We start from the raw sequence: 12740 nt of genomic DNA on the forward strand, positions 1-12740 counted from the left end.
CTCCCCTGTCCTGTAGGCATTTGAGTTTTTTACTTCCTGCTTTAACAGCAAGCCTAATCTTGGAAAGCTAGGCAGCCTGTATAGTTTAGGTTTTGCAACGCTATGAATAAAAATGTTTTTATGATACATGGGTCCTTTTCTCTTGGATTTTCCTATGGGTGGAAGTTTCCTATTTTGAAAAGTATTTCCTTGAGAAAACCCATCTTTCTTTTAAATTTTTAAACAAAATAAAATATTCCAGGTGAACTAATATTCCATTATCATTATGGCTAGTTTTAGCAAAAGAAGTTACTAATTTGGGACAAAATAGTTTTACAAAGAATTCCTGAAGCATGCTTGTATGTTTCTTATAGTTGCCTTTAGGACTGATTTCTTGACCTTCCTGCCTCTTCTCTTAATTTAGTTTACTAATATTTGAGTTTTTATTATATCTATCTTTATTTTAAATTCAGGTTTATATATGAAACAGAGCATTTCAATGGTGTTGCTGAACTCCTTGAAATATTAGGAAGGTAAGTCAGTTTTTTTTTGTTTTTAAAGAGATAGCTTTAAATGTTTTATGTATTAGAATCCTAGCTGGGGTTGGAGAAATTATTTCGTATTTTAGAGTTTAAATATAGAGCACAAGACATAGTTTCTCAACTGAATTCTTTTTATAGCTTTTAAGCGGTCAGCATATTCAAGTACTTGCCATGCAAGACATCTGTTTTAGAATAGGCCGCCTGCTTCTGAAGCTGTGGCATGTTTTATGCCTGATCTTAGCAGACCGCCACAGAAATTCATAGGATCTGATTGGGAAGAAATGAAGTAAACTATAATGAATCTTTGATAAACTTATAAGAATTCTTGTTGAGACATTGATAGGCCATTCTTAATCTATCTGTTCTTTTCAGAGCCTTTTAGTTTTCTTGAACATTTTGCCTTCCTTATTCATCACACAGCAGTATTAACTTGAGAAGATGAGGCCCTCTCTATTTATAGTTAGAGAATGATTATGGAGAAAATACTTAATTTCAGATTTTTCAGCAAAGTAGGGAAACTTCAGAGTTCAGAAAATATTGGAAGTTTAACAGCATTGTGATACTGATCTCCCTGTGGCTTTATGTAGGAGAATAAAGGCAATAATGTATGAAGTGATGGGCTTTATAGAAAATAAAGACAAATTATTTAGTGGGACTTTAATTGGCAGTCCCAGTTCTCTTTTGGGACCATTGAATGACTTAGAGGAACCAGACAAGTTTGAAGATGGGTAAGTCATTCAATACCAGGACTGAAGCACAACACTGTTCCTTATATACTCATGGATATAATTTTTGTAAATGAAGTAGTAACTACTTAACCCTTCCCCCTGCCTTTTTTTCCCTCCAGTATTATCAATGGCTTTGCATTGCCACTGAAAGCAGAACATAAACAATTTCTAATGAAGGTTCTTATTCCTATGCATACTGCAAAAGGATTAGCTTTGTTTCATGCTCAGGTAAGTTTCAGACATTTCAAATCAAATGAATATTGTTTCAGACGCTGATATAAAGGCAGAGAAATGGAGAAATATTGAGGAAGGAATTGTAGGTATAATTAATTAAGCAATTTGCTTTATAAATTGCTCAGGGCAAATTTTCATTATAACTTAAAAGTATTATGATATTTAGCTTTATTAAATAAGCTCAGTACACTTTAAGTATAAATATAGGAGAGATAATACCAAGTTTTCCTCTTTTCTGGTCTGGGCCCTGACTTTGAAACTAAAATGTTAGCTTTAGTCCTATGTTTCACTTAACTTTACATTCAGAAGGTAACTACTGAAAAAAGAACATCTTTTTTTTTAACCTAAAAGTTTCTTTCAAGGTTAAACATCACACAGTTGTGAGTATATACATGTTTATGTATTGAGATACAGAGTAAACTTTATTAAAATGAGGTAGTCATTTTTGTTAACTAAATATAAAAATCCGATATCACTGTTGTTTCATTTAGTAGTATTTATTAACTATCCCTTTCATTTTAGCTAGCCTACTGTGTCGTACAGTTCCTGGAGAAGGATACTACACTAACAGAACCAGTAAGTGGTCTATTTCTTTGGTTTTGTTTTTGTTTTTGTTTTTGAAGATTTTATTTATTTATTTGACAGACAGATCACAAGTAGGCAGAGAAACAGGCAGAGAGAGAGGAGGAAACAGGCTCCCCGCTGAGCAGAAAGCCCGATGTGGGGCTCGATCCCAGGACCCCTGAAGACATGGGCTTTAACCCACTGAGATACCCAGGCGCCTCTGGTTTATTTCTTTTTATTTCTCTAATCTACATTGTAGTATTTTGTTACAGCTTTCTTTATGTCCTTGTAAAGTTGTCAAACAGTAGTAGTACTAACTTTAGAGTCATTTAGAAGGAATGTTAATCTGCATTCAAAGAACAGTGTTGGGAGGGGGAATTCTGTCAAGTTAGAAGTTGTGTCTTAAATAACTTAAATACAGATTAATGTTGAAGTGTGTGATGACAGGATCCAGTGACTACAGTGGAATTTTATATGCATATTATCTTCACTGATAATCTTTTTATTCATTCACTTTTTAAAAAGATTTATTTTTAGAGAGAGCGTGCACATATGAGCTGGGGGAGAGGGAGAGAATCCCAAGCAGATTCCCCACTGAGCACAGAGCCCTAAGTGGAGCTCAGTCCCGTGCTAGAGTCGGATACCCAACCAACTGAGCCACCCAGGCACCCCCTCATTCACCTTTTTAAAATTAAAACATACTGTGAGGGTCCCTGGAGTTTTGTTTTGTTTTTAGAAATAGGATTTTCCCTCTTAACAATGATAAACCATATGATAGGGGTTGAAAACGTTTCCTTGCCTTTGGCAATCAAGATGTAATCTTGGGATAAAGGTTGTTTATGAATCGACAGAGCAATTCAGTCTTTCAATTCTGCTATTTGCCTGCAATGAGAAGATTCAGGAGAGAATAAAAATGTTATTATGAACACTGAAGATCCAAGAAAAAAAAGACAGGGAGAAAATAGAAAAGTATGAAGCAGACAAAACAATCTTTTAACATTGATGTATTTTGAGTGAATATTTTCAAGGCATCCTAAATCTAAATATTTAAACTAAGAGTTCTTGAAGAATAACAAAGGATTTGAAGGATTTAAATAAGGTTTTCTTTATTATAAAGTTATTTAGGTTATCCCTACGCATGCTTGAAAAGTTTATGAACTTAGTATTCTTCAACATATTTCTTCACTCCCTAATACTTAGAGTTTTTGAACTTTTAGATTTGCAGATCTTTCTGGAAACAGCAAAAAAACCGGTTTCTAAAGACAAATCAGGAGAATTAGAAGCCTAGTACTTACATGAAACCACATAAACCTCTAAAGTGAATTAAAACTTGAATTCACTAAAGTGAATTAAATCCATGGTGCTTCTCCTCAGAATTAAGACAAAACCCATAACATAATAAGTCATGGTTCATAACTGAATTGTAGATAGATAGGATTTAAAGATAAATTAATATGGGGTGGAAAGGGGAGAAGATAGGTGATTTCTTTTTAAAGAGTAGATTGGGGAGAGGGATAATGGCTAGATCAAGGTCTCTCTTAGGTGAGCTGTGTTAACGGAAATAGAAACAGGATGAGAAGGTAGGAAGGTAAATGTCCAAAGGAAAAGTTTTCAACTCCTAAAACCTGTAGATATACAGAACTCTGCAGTTTCTACCATAGACCATTCAGCACCCAAATTATGGCCATGATACTTGTTTCAGCCTTCATACTCATTCTCTAGAAACCTGGTATTCATATCAAAGTGTCTCACAAATCATAAATAAGATATAGGTACCTATATTTTGTGTGCCTATATCTTCAATTGAAATTATTTTATTTTCTAAAATAGAAAAGACTATTATTACTTCTGTTTATGAAAATAATTTGTGTTAATTTGGTTCACACAATATAAAATCATAAAGTACAAGTTGGAGGAAATTCCTTAAAATCTTGTCCCCTAAAAGATAACCATCTTCGGTGAATATATTCCTAGAAATTTTTTGTATGCATATATATGTGTGTGTAGGTTAAACAGTGGGACAGTGCTAATAAGGTTTTTCCACAATGTGGCTACCTCTCCATATTAATCTGTTTCATTGTTTTCACTGGTAACATCAAGATTCCATTATATGGCTTACCGTAACACACTGAATCTTTATTAATGAATACATGAGTAGTTAAAACATATTGCTGGGTGAGGGGATGTTTAGGATGTTGGAATTTTTCTGTGTCCTATCTGTGATGCTGGTAACAAAGAAAAAATTCTATGTGTGTATAAAAGCCCTCAGGATAGCACACCAAAAAAAAAAAAAAAAAATTACTGTATATGGATTTTTTTAAGTATTTAATTTTTAAAAACTTTTAGGTGATCTGAAACTCATGACCCCAAGGTTAAGAGTTGCATGCTGTACCGACTGAGCCAGCCAGGTGTCCCATGTATATAAATGTTTAAAAATCATTAAAATTAAAACCATGTTGCTGGGTTGAAAGTACATTGAAATTTTTATATACTCCAAGCTGCCTTCCAAAAAGTTTGAACAATCTAATATTCCAGTCCAGAGTCTGAAGATGCCTTTTCCCTCACCCAGGCCAATGCTCAATATTAAGCTTTAACATTTTTGCTAGTCAAGTAGGTGTGAAATATTTTTTAAAGATTTAAAAATTTTCCCTTTTAACTTAAAACTGTAATGAGTTGAACTGAAATTTCTGGAATAAGGTATAAGGGGACAAGTAGTAGTGGTCTGTTAGTATGTAGTTAACACTTGGTTTAATATTACGTTTTACAACGTGTTCACTTAAATTTATGATCCCTTCCTTGTATTTTGGTTATCAAGATGGTGCTAGCTATGAAATAAATTGGGAAGCTCTCTGATGGTTCAGATGGCTTTAAGTAACAGGAATCCTTTGTTCCTTAGTTTCTCCCTAAAATAACTTGTCTCCCCCACTCATTATCGTGTTTTTATTTTCTTACTAATGTAAGTAGCACTTACTCTTAAAATTACTTCTATGTTTAATGGATAATCTGAGTTTAATGGAAAATCAGGGATCTCATCTGTCTCGTTCATCACTGTATTTCTAGCATCTGAACAGTATCTGGTACAAAGGTACTCAATAATTATGTTGGATTATTTAAAAGTATAAAGCTGAGCAGTTAGATATTAAATAATATTAATCTACTTCAGACTGAATATTGATACAATCACAATTGCTAAGAATTCCCTGGGGTTACCAACTTCATTGCTTAATTTGTGCTGAACTTTTCCCCTTTTGCAGGTGATCAGAGGGTTGCTGAAATTTTGGCCAAAAACATGCAGTCAGAAAGAGGTAGGTTGTTCAACAACAAAAAAAGCACAATTTATTATAATTTTTAATCTTAGGGCTAAATTATAAATCATGCTTCTTGGGGTGCCTGGGAGGCTCAGTCGGTTAAGCATCGGTCTTGGGTTCAGGTCATGATCCCAGGTTCTGGGATTGAGCCTACATCAGGCTCCCTGTTCAGCAGGAAGCCTGCTTCTCTCTCACTCTGCTGCTCTCCCCTCTCACACCTCCCCCCACTGGCTTCTCTCTGTCAAATACATAAAAATCCTTAAAACAAACAAAAAACATGCTTCTATGGGCTGGCTATATTGTCACTGCCACCAAGCAAGAGGTGGTGGTCTTTTGGGAATTAGACTTGGTGGGAAAGCTGAACATTATAGTAAATTGTATATATAATCAAGACCTTAATTTTGTCCACTGTGTAATTTGTAGGTTAACCTTCTCATTTGTAGTTTTGTATGTTATCATGTAATTTATGTTTCTTAAAAGAAAAATTTTTTTAACCTAGGTGATGTTTTTAGGAGAAATTGAAGAAATCTTAGATGTCATTGAACCCACACAGTTCAAAAAAATTGAAGAACCCCTTTTTAAGCAGATATCCAAGTGTGTATCCAGTTCCCATTTTCAGGTATGGTATTTTCAGTGAAGCCATTTTTATACTATTATTTCTTTTTTCTCTTGAGTTTTGACATTTCTAAATGTCTTCTTAGGTTGCAGAAAGGGCATTGTACTTCTGGAATAATGAATATATTCTTAGTTTGATTGAGGAGAACATTGATAAAATTCTGCCAATTATGTTTGGCAGTTTGTACAAAATCTCCAAAGAACACTGGAATCCGTAAGTGTCTTTTGTGTTGATGGTGTTATTCTTTTGTTTGTGCTTTTTTTTCTTTTGATCTAACTCATGAAACCTATACAGACTTGGAACAATATTATTCCAAGGTTAACATCACAATGCTGTTCTATTGTGTACTTGATATACATACGGTTAATTATTAAGTTCTTGGTTTCAATTTAATCTCGCACTACTGTGTGGTCAAACCCAGGTGGGGAGACCAAGCCAGTTTCTGCAGAGGTGGCACAAACCTCATGGGTTAGCACTCGCAGGGAGAGGTTGGAGCGCTTAAGGTCACCTCAGCAATGTTCAGATTGTGCATGTATTCTAACCTCTGTAAAACCCTTATCCTACTTTCTATTTTTCTTACAAGTTAGTCTTTTTTTCTTACAAGTTATATTCTCATTTACTACTGTTAGCTTGAGACAGTAGACTATAGAACAGACATGAAAGACATTTTAAGAATTTAAGCATAATATATAAGGCAGACATGAATTTTGAAATCAGACCATGTCTGTCGCCACTGGCTGTGTGACCCTGAGCAAATTATTAAACCTCTTGCACTTTAGTTTATCATCTCTAAAATGGATTAAGTGAATCAGCCACCATTTAGGGATGATAATGTTACATTTCCTGTGACCCAACACTGCTGATTTTCATTTTAGGACCATCGTAGCACTGGTATACAATGTGCTGAAAACCCTAATGGAAATGAATGGCAAGCTTTTTGATGACCTTACTAGTTCATACAAAGCTGAAAGACAAAGGTATTTGGAATTTTTAATTACCAGGTTATCTATACATTTTAGATTAGTTGAATGTGATTCAATCCAATAAGGTTTCTTGCCCAAGTTAAAATTACAGTGTTTAAGTCAGTTACATCTAGACTTTCAAATTGTAATGCTCAAACTCTTCTAAGTCCTTTCCAAATAAAGAGGTTTCCCTGCTGGTTGGATTGCAGTTTTGATGTGGATTATAAATCCTGTTTCTCCTTCCGAGCCTTAGAGTTCATCAGTCTGGCAGCACCTGCATCATGAAATACAATTTGACCTATGTATTTATGAAAATCGTTTCTCCAGATGGGCTTCCGCAGCGAGCTTTACTCCTCCAAGGCTCTCTGCACAATGTTTAATAGGGCTAAGTTGCCCATTTTAACAAAGTGGTATCTTAAAAGTTCAGCATAGTTCTTTATTGGTCGGAGGGAGCTCACATAGTCTGCTTCTGGCTCAACTAGGACTATTTTGTTCCTTGCAACAGTCAATATTTTAGAGATGCTAACACATAGCAGCATTGACAAAGCTGCCTAAGTGATCACCTCTTTGGAGAACTTCATATATGAAATAAATGAGAAGAAAGTGATTGTTTCAAACATGAGTAACCACTCTGCCTCCACCCACCCATCATTGGAGGATAATAGCTACCATTTACTTCTAAGAAGTTTATTACCTATTGTTTAGGAATTTATAGTCAAAAGAGATCAGCTTTTCCACTCAGGGGTTTCCTGTGGCAGGTGGAACAAGAATAGCTCTTCTTCAGGGCCATCCTGGTGTCCCTCAGCGACTCTTTTTATTAAAAAAAAAAAAAAACAAGCACCTTTCAGGCAGGAAAAGAAATTAGGTATATAGTTTCAACTTCAGGAAGCAATGGGGAAAAAGATGATTAGAATCACATGAAACTTGTATATTTCACATAACTAAGAATCATCATCATATCTACAAAACCCTATCTTTATGACTATATGAACCATGTTCATATAGTCCTTCACAATAATTGGGCCCAAGTTATTCAGAAGTGTTTCTTAGATTTGAAATTAAACAGTTGAAACAAAAAATATTTTGAATTTTGTTTTCTTGACTGGTTAGTGGCTAGAGAGATGATTCCACCCAGAAGTGGCTGCGGCCTGACCTCACAGCCACCCTTCAGTCTCCGGAAAAGGATGACCATCGCGGCTCCAGTGGTTGTAAGAGGGTTAGGTGAGAAAGTGAATGTAATGAGGCACAGATGACAGTAGCAGTCGTGGGTGAGAACATGCAGGGAAAGCAAGGAGTGACTCCAAGCTGGTAGAGGAGATGCATAGAGGTGTTAGTCACGCAGGACAGTGATAGAACATTAGGTGCTCCAGGTAATTGGCCTCAAAATGCTTCAGAAAAGGGATTTAAGGGAAATGTGGGTGAATAATATGTTCCCCAGCAATCTGCCAAACAGTAAGTTCCTTAAAGGTTTCTGACTACAAAAATTTTGGTTTATCTACAGAGAGAAAAAGAAGGAATTGGAACGTGAAGAATTATGGAAAAAATTAGAGGAGCTAAAGCTAAAGAAAGCTCTGGAAAAGCAGAACAGTGCTTACAACATGCACAGTATTCTCAGTAATACAAGTGATGAATAAAAAAAGCCCACCACCTCTGTTGGATAGGCAGTTTTGTACACTTTTTTGAAATATGTAAAAATTATGAAACAAACCTCTCAGTATAATATAATTAAAAGGCCAACTTTTTTTCTGGCAACTGTAAATGAAAAATATGGACTAAACGTAGCCGTGTGCTCTTATCATGGTCACAGCATATTGTAAGCTCTGTCTAATCATGGATTTATTGTGTCACTTCTCAAGTTTCACAGAAATGAATGAACTTTATCATCTATGATATGAGTGAGATAATTATGGGAGTGGTAAGAATTATGACTTGAATTCTTTTTTTGATTGTGTTGCACATAGAGATAGTATTCTGCTCTGTATATTTTTCCCTTTTATAATGTGCTTTTCACATTGCTGCAGACCTTAGTTACATCCTGGGAAAAAGACTATTTCCTAAAACAAAACTAAGGTGTAATCCTTACCCTTCTCTTTGTTGCTCCCAGAAATATGATGGGGGGAGTTACCTGCCCTAAGCCTGCCTTCATTAGAGATATTACTGCACTCTGGAATTTGAGCAGAAACTTAAATCTCCAGACTTTTTAAAGCACAAAGTATAAATAAAAACCGGGAAAGTAAACCAAATTCTTCAGGTTGTTCCTCATGAATATCCCCCTTCATCTGCAACTCCCCAGGGTGGCGAGCCCAGATTCACGGAGGCACCGCAGGTGAGCACCAGCCTGCCTCTCAGTTCATTCCTCCTCTTTCTCGCAAAGGCTGAAGGCAGGACCTTTCCAGTCCTCACACCCTGCCCTTCCTCCAGTCCCTCCTGCCCCAGGGAAGGAGGCTTTGAGTCCCACAATGTGGTGACGCAGAGCGCTCACTGTCACTGCCTGGCTTTATTTAAAGGAACCGCAGTAGGCTTCCCCTGTAGAGTTCTTGACTCTAGAAAGGTCTTGTATGTTTTCACTTGGTCAAGTATTTCTCACACCTTTTGTTATGAGTACCATTCCAATCTCTACTTGCAGTTGTGTGGAGAACTGTTTTGTAATGAAAGATCTTCACTGGGGGATTGAGCAGCATTTAATAAAGTCTATGTTTGTATTTTGCCTATGTTGTCTTTGCTTTTTCCAGCTCCAAGCTCTGAGGCATCCAGAAGCAGCCTGCTGCCCTTACCTTACGTTCATACGACACACACAGCCGCTGCAGCAACCCACCAAACTACATCGGTTTTCCAGAACACCTGCATAAAATTCTGAGTTTTAGGACATCCTTTCATCTTTTATGTCTCTGTTCAGAGAATAGGTGCAAAATACCTTAAGGGTCATTTCAATTAAAATAAGACCACAAGAATAAATCTCAAAATTTATAATGAACACTTCCCTGGGTGAGGTTCACAGAAAGTGTGGCCAGAGTCGGAAATGAGGCATTAGTGTAAACTTTCCACTCTTTTGCATTCATGAAAAATTCTAGCCTGGGTCCTGCACACAATTCCAAGGTCACTGTGAAAGCAACTCCTTTCACTCGCTGAGGCGCCCAGAGAAACTCCCTTTCGGTACACGGCCCTGTGCGAGTGTCTCATGTAGCGCCTTCTCCCGGCTGCCCGAGCAACACGCTCGCACCAAATCACCAAATCGGCCGCGCTAGCCCGAGCCAGCCCGTGCTGCTGCCCGCAGGGGGCAGCCCAGGAAGGCAGGGGTGAGCCTACCACGTACAGAACACAGAAAGGCTAGCCCCTACCCCTCCAGAAACTGACGGTTAGGTCTAAATGTCAGTGGCAGGTTTCTATATTTCTTTCACTGGAGAGCAGCCACAGTGCGTTCAGGCAGGCTGGTTTTCTCTTTGACAAGCTAAAAATGCTTGCTTCCTAGCTGTCTGCTTATTCTAAAGCACATGTAAGCAGTCTCGCAACTTTCCACAATATAGAAATGCACTTTGAAGTTTTAGTATGTTCGTTTGAGCAAATTTTATGAGTTAAATACTAAAGTGGTGTGTCATCTTTAGAGATACTGTAACACACACACACACACACACACATTTTCCAGTATTAAGATAAGCTCTGCCTGCCTCTGCACTTGCCTTACAAGTAAGACTTTACAGAGACAAGATCTAGGCTCACGGTTGAATGTGCACACTTCTGTGGCAGAGAGTACTAGGGAATATTTCTTTGCACCAGTTTATCTTTAATAATTCAATCGAATAACAGTGTCTTCCTGAGTGAGACATGAGTGCCCCACTTCTACACTGGAGTTTTCCCTCTTTAAATTACTTAAAGCCGGGTTATAAAATGCAGGAAGTGTTACTAAGTCCTCTTTAGAAGCAAAGGGCATGTAAATAATTTGAAACTCTTGGGGCAATTTCCATAACCTTAAATCACCCCATGGCTACCGCGTGAAAAAGATGGAGTACTCACCTCTGCCAAAAGCTAGGCTGAAGGCTTTGAAGGTCACGCTGAGTGCCCCTTTCTCAGATGGGTGCTTGGGTAGGGCAGGAACAGAGCACAGCTTATTCAGGGGAGTACATCTGTCACTCTTCCCCACTGGGCCACCTGCCTTTCCTTGGACACAGTCATGACGTAACTTGGGAGTCCAGATTGTCCACCTGGGGAGTCCGAGCTCATGAGGCCACTCGCTTGGAGGTCAACAGAATGAAAGCGTACTGGTGCCTGCCGATCGAGTAGACTCATACTGGCACACTGACTCCTTTTGCATTAACCTAACTTTTATTTACCTGTTAATAAAATCATCAAAATACACTGAGCAGGCATCTCCTCTGCACACATGTCCCAGGGCTTCTGCATGTTAATCACTGCGCGCTCATACCCGCATCAACAGATACTCGAGCCAGACACGTAAGTGGCTAGTCAATCCTCAAGATATTTTAGCACTACTTTCTAGAAGCTTTACAAAAGTCCCATTTAAAATTTAACAAATGAGAGAACGTGTCAGAGGCTGGATGATGGAACTGGCTGGTGACGCCGGAGACAACGGATTCTGCCCTTGGGTACGGGGTGCAGAGGGCTCAACGCAGAACCTGCGCATCTGCAGCCTCAGGATTTGGGGGAAAAAAATCACACTCTCTGTCCACTTTATAAAAACCTTGGGGGGAGGGGGAACTAAGGTGAAGTGTAGAGCCTGGATTATCCCGTTAGAGCTTAACTATACACCAAACCAAGTAAGGCAGCTTCACAAACCTTCAGAAAACCTGAGACATATCTAATTCCGTCTTCCACAATCCCTAGTCATATGTCCAAAAATGTTCATTAATAATTTAAATACTTAAATAGGTTGTAGGTTATCCACTGGATCCGCTCCATTAGGCTCTAAACATCCTCTTTCGGGGCCAGGTGAGAAGCTGCAGTCTGGCAGGCTGGGCCTCCCAGCGAGGCCGTGGCAGGTGGGCACAGGGCTGCTGGCCGCTCCGTTTACCAACACAGAAATGACGAGAACTTCCATCGCCGGGGGCAGTTCTACCAACACCACGAGGCCACCTCAGCTTATATGGTTTGCTGCCTGACCTCTTTTTTTAAGGTATCTCTTCCTAATTTTGATCATCCACTTCACACTCAGTTTGGCAAACTCTGCTGCTTTAAACAACGCCAGGAAGGCCCCACAGAGAAGGGCGATTGTGTTCCAAGGATTGGCGGTGATTATCTGGAAAAGAGCGACACACACAAGCTTACCGGCGTGCTTTCTCTCTGCTTCCGAGGTCATCCCAGCGTCCTGGTCAGAGCCTCGCACCCCACACCACACACGGCGGGAGGGGCAGGAAGAACGCCTGGTCCCAAAGCTGCCGTGGCTGTACTTCCTTCTGACTATACTGTGCAGAGCTCAAGTTTGAGAAGAAAAATACTAATCCCTTCCTCCCCTAAATGGATCCTGAAAAAAAAAAAAAGTTTCTTAAAAAAGCTCTGCACAAATTAGATACTCAGTACTGAGGTTTAAATTTCTGGCCTCATCCACAGTAAGTGAACTTGCTGTGAGACCAGCTCCCCCCAGAACTGTACCCTCTCCCGTCAGGTCAGTTCCTCTTGTTTTCTTCCCACCTCAGGCCAACTTGCCCTCCGTCTGGTCCAGGGACAGTCCCCCGTCCTGGACTCCTAGGACGCCCCCCGCCTGTGATGCTTTCCTGCTCCCCAGCTGTGCGGGCTGCTCCCAGCTCCCTGGAGCTCCGCTCTCTGACCACGAAGCCAAAACCGAGACCTTCATC

At 38.9% G+C, this 12740-nt stretch overlaps 2 protein-coding genes across 16 annotated transcripts in view; one reads left to right on the forward strand and one right to left on the reverse strand.

Annotated features, from left to right (window-relative positions):
- Window positions 1-9640, forward strand: part of PPP2R5A (protein phosphatase 2 regulatory subunit B'alpha) — a 60995-nt gene extending 51355 nt beyond the window's left edge. For all 3 annotated transcript variants that reach the window (XM_082702401.1, XM_082702402.1, XM_082702404.1), the window contains 8 exons: window positions 453-512; window positions 1369-1477; window positions 2006-2059; window positions 5302-5352; window positions 5855-5974; window positions 6057-6184; window positions 6847-6948; window positions 8435-9640. In XM_082702401.1, the coding sequence (XP_082558527.1) occupies window positions 453-512; window positions 1369-1477; window positions 2006-2059; window positions 5302-5352; window positions 5855-5974; window positions 6057-6184; window positions 6847-6948; window positions 8435-8567 (757 nt within the window). In that variant the 3' untranslated portion in view covers window positions 8568-9640. The remainder of the gene's footprint in view (window positions 1-452; window positions 513-1368; window positions 1478-2005; window positions 2060-5301; window positions 5353-5854; window positions 5975-6056; window positions 6185-6846; window positions 6949-8434) is intronic.
- A 1594-nt stretch (window positions 9641-11234) lies between these two features.
- PACC1 (proton activated chloride channel 1) overlaps window positions 11235-12740 on the reverse strand; it is a 442395-nt gene continuing 440889 nt past the window's right edge. For all 13 annotated transcript variants that reach the window (XM_082702480.1, XM_082702481.1, XM_082702473.1 and 10 more), the window contains one exon: window positions 11235-12184. In XM_082702480.1, the coding sequence (XP_082558606.1) occupies window positions 12023-12184 (162 nt within the window). In that variant the 3' untranslated portion in view covers window positions 11235-12022. The remainder of the gene's footprint in view (window positions 12185-12740) is intronic.

This window comes from Mustela nivalis, assembly GCF_964662115.1.
Source record: "Mustela nivalis genome assembly, chromosome: 16".
Classification (NCBI taxonomy): Eukaryota; Metazoa; Chordata; class Mammalia; order Carnivora; family Mustelidae; genus Mustela; species Mustela nivalis.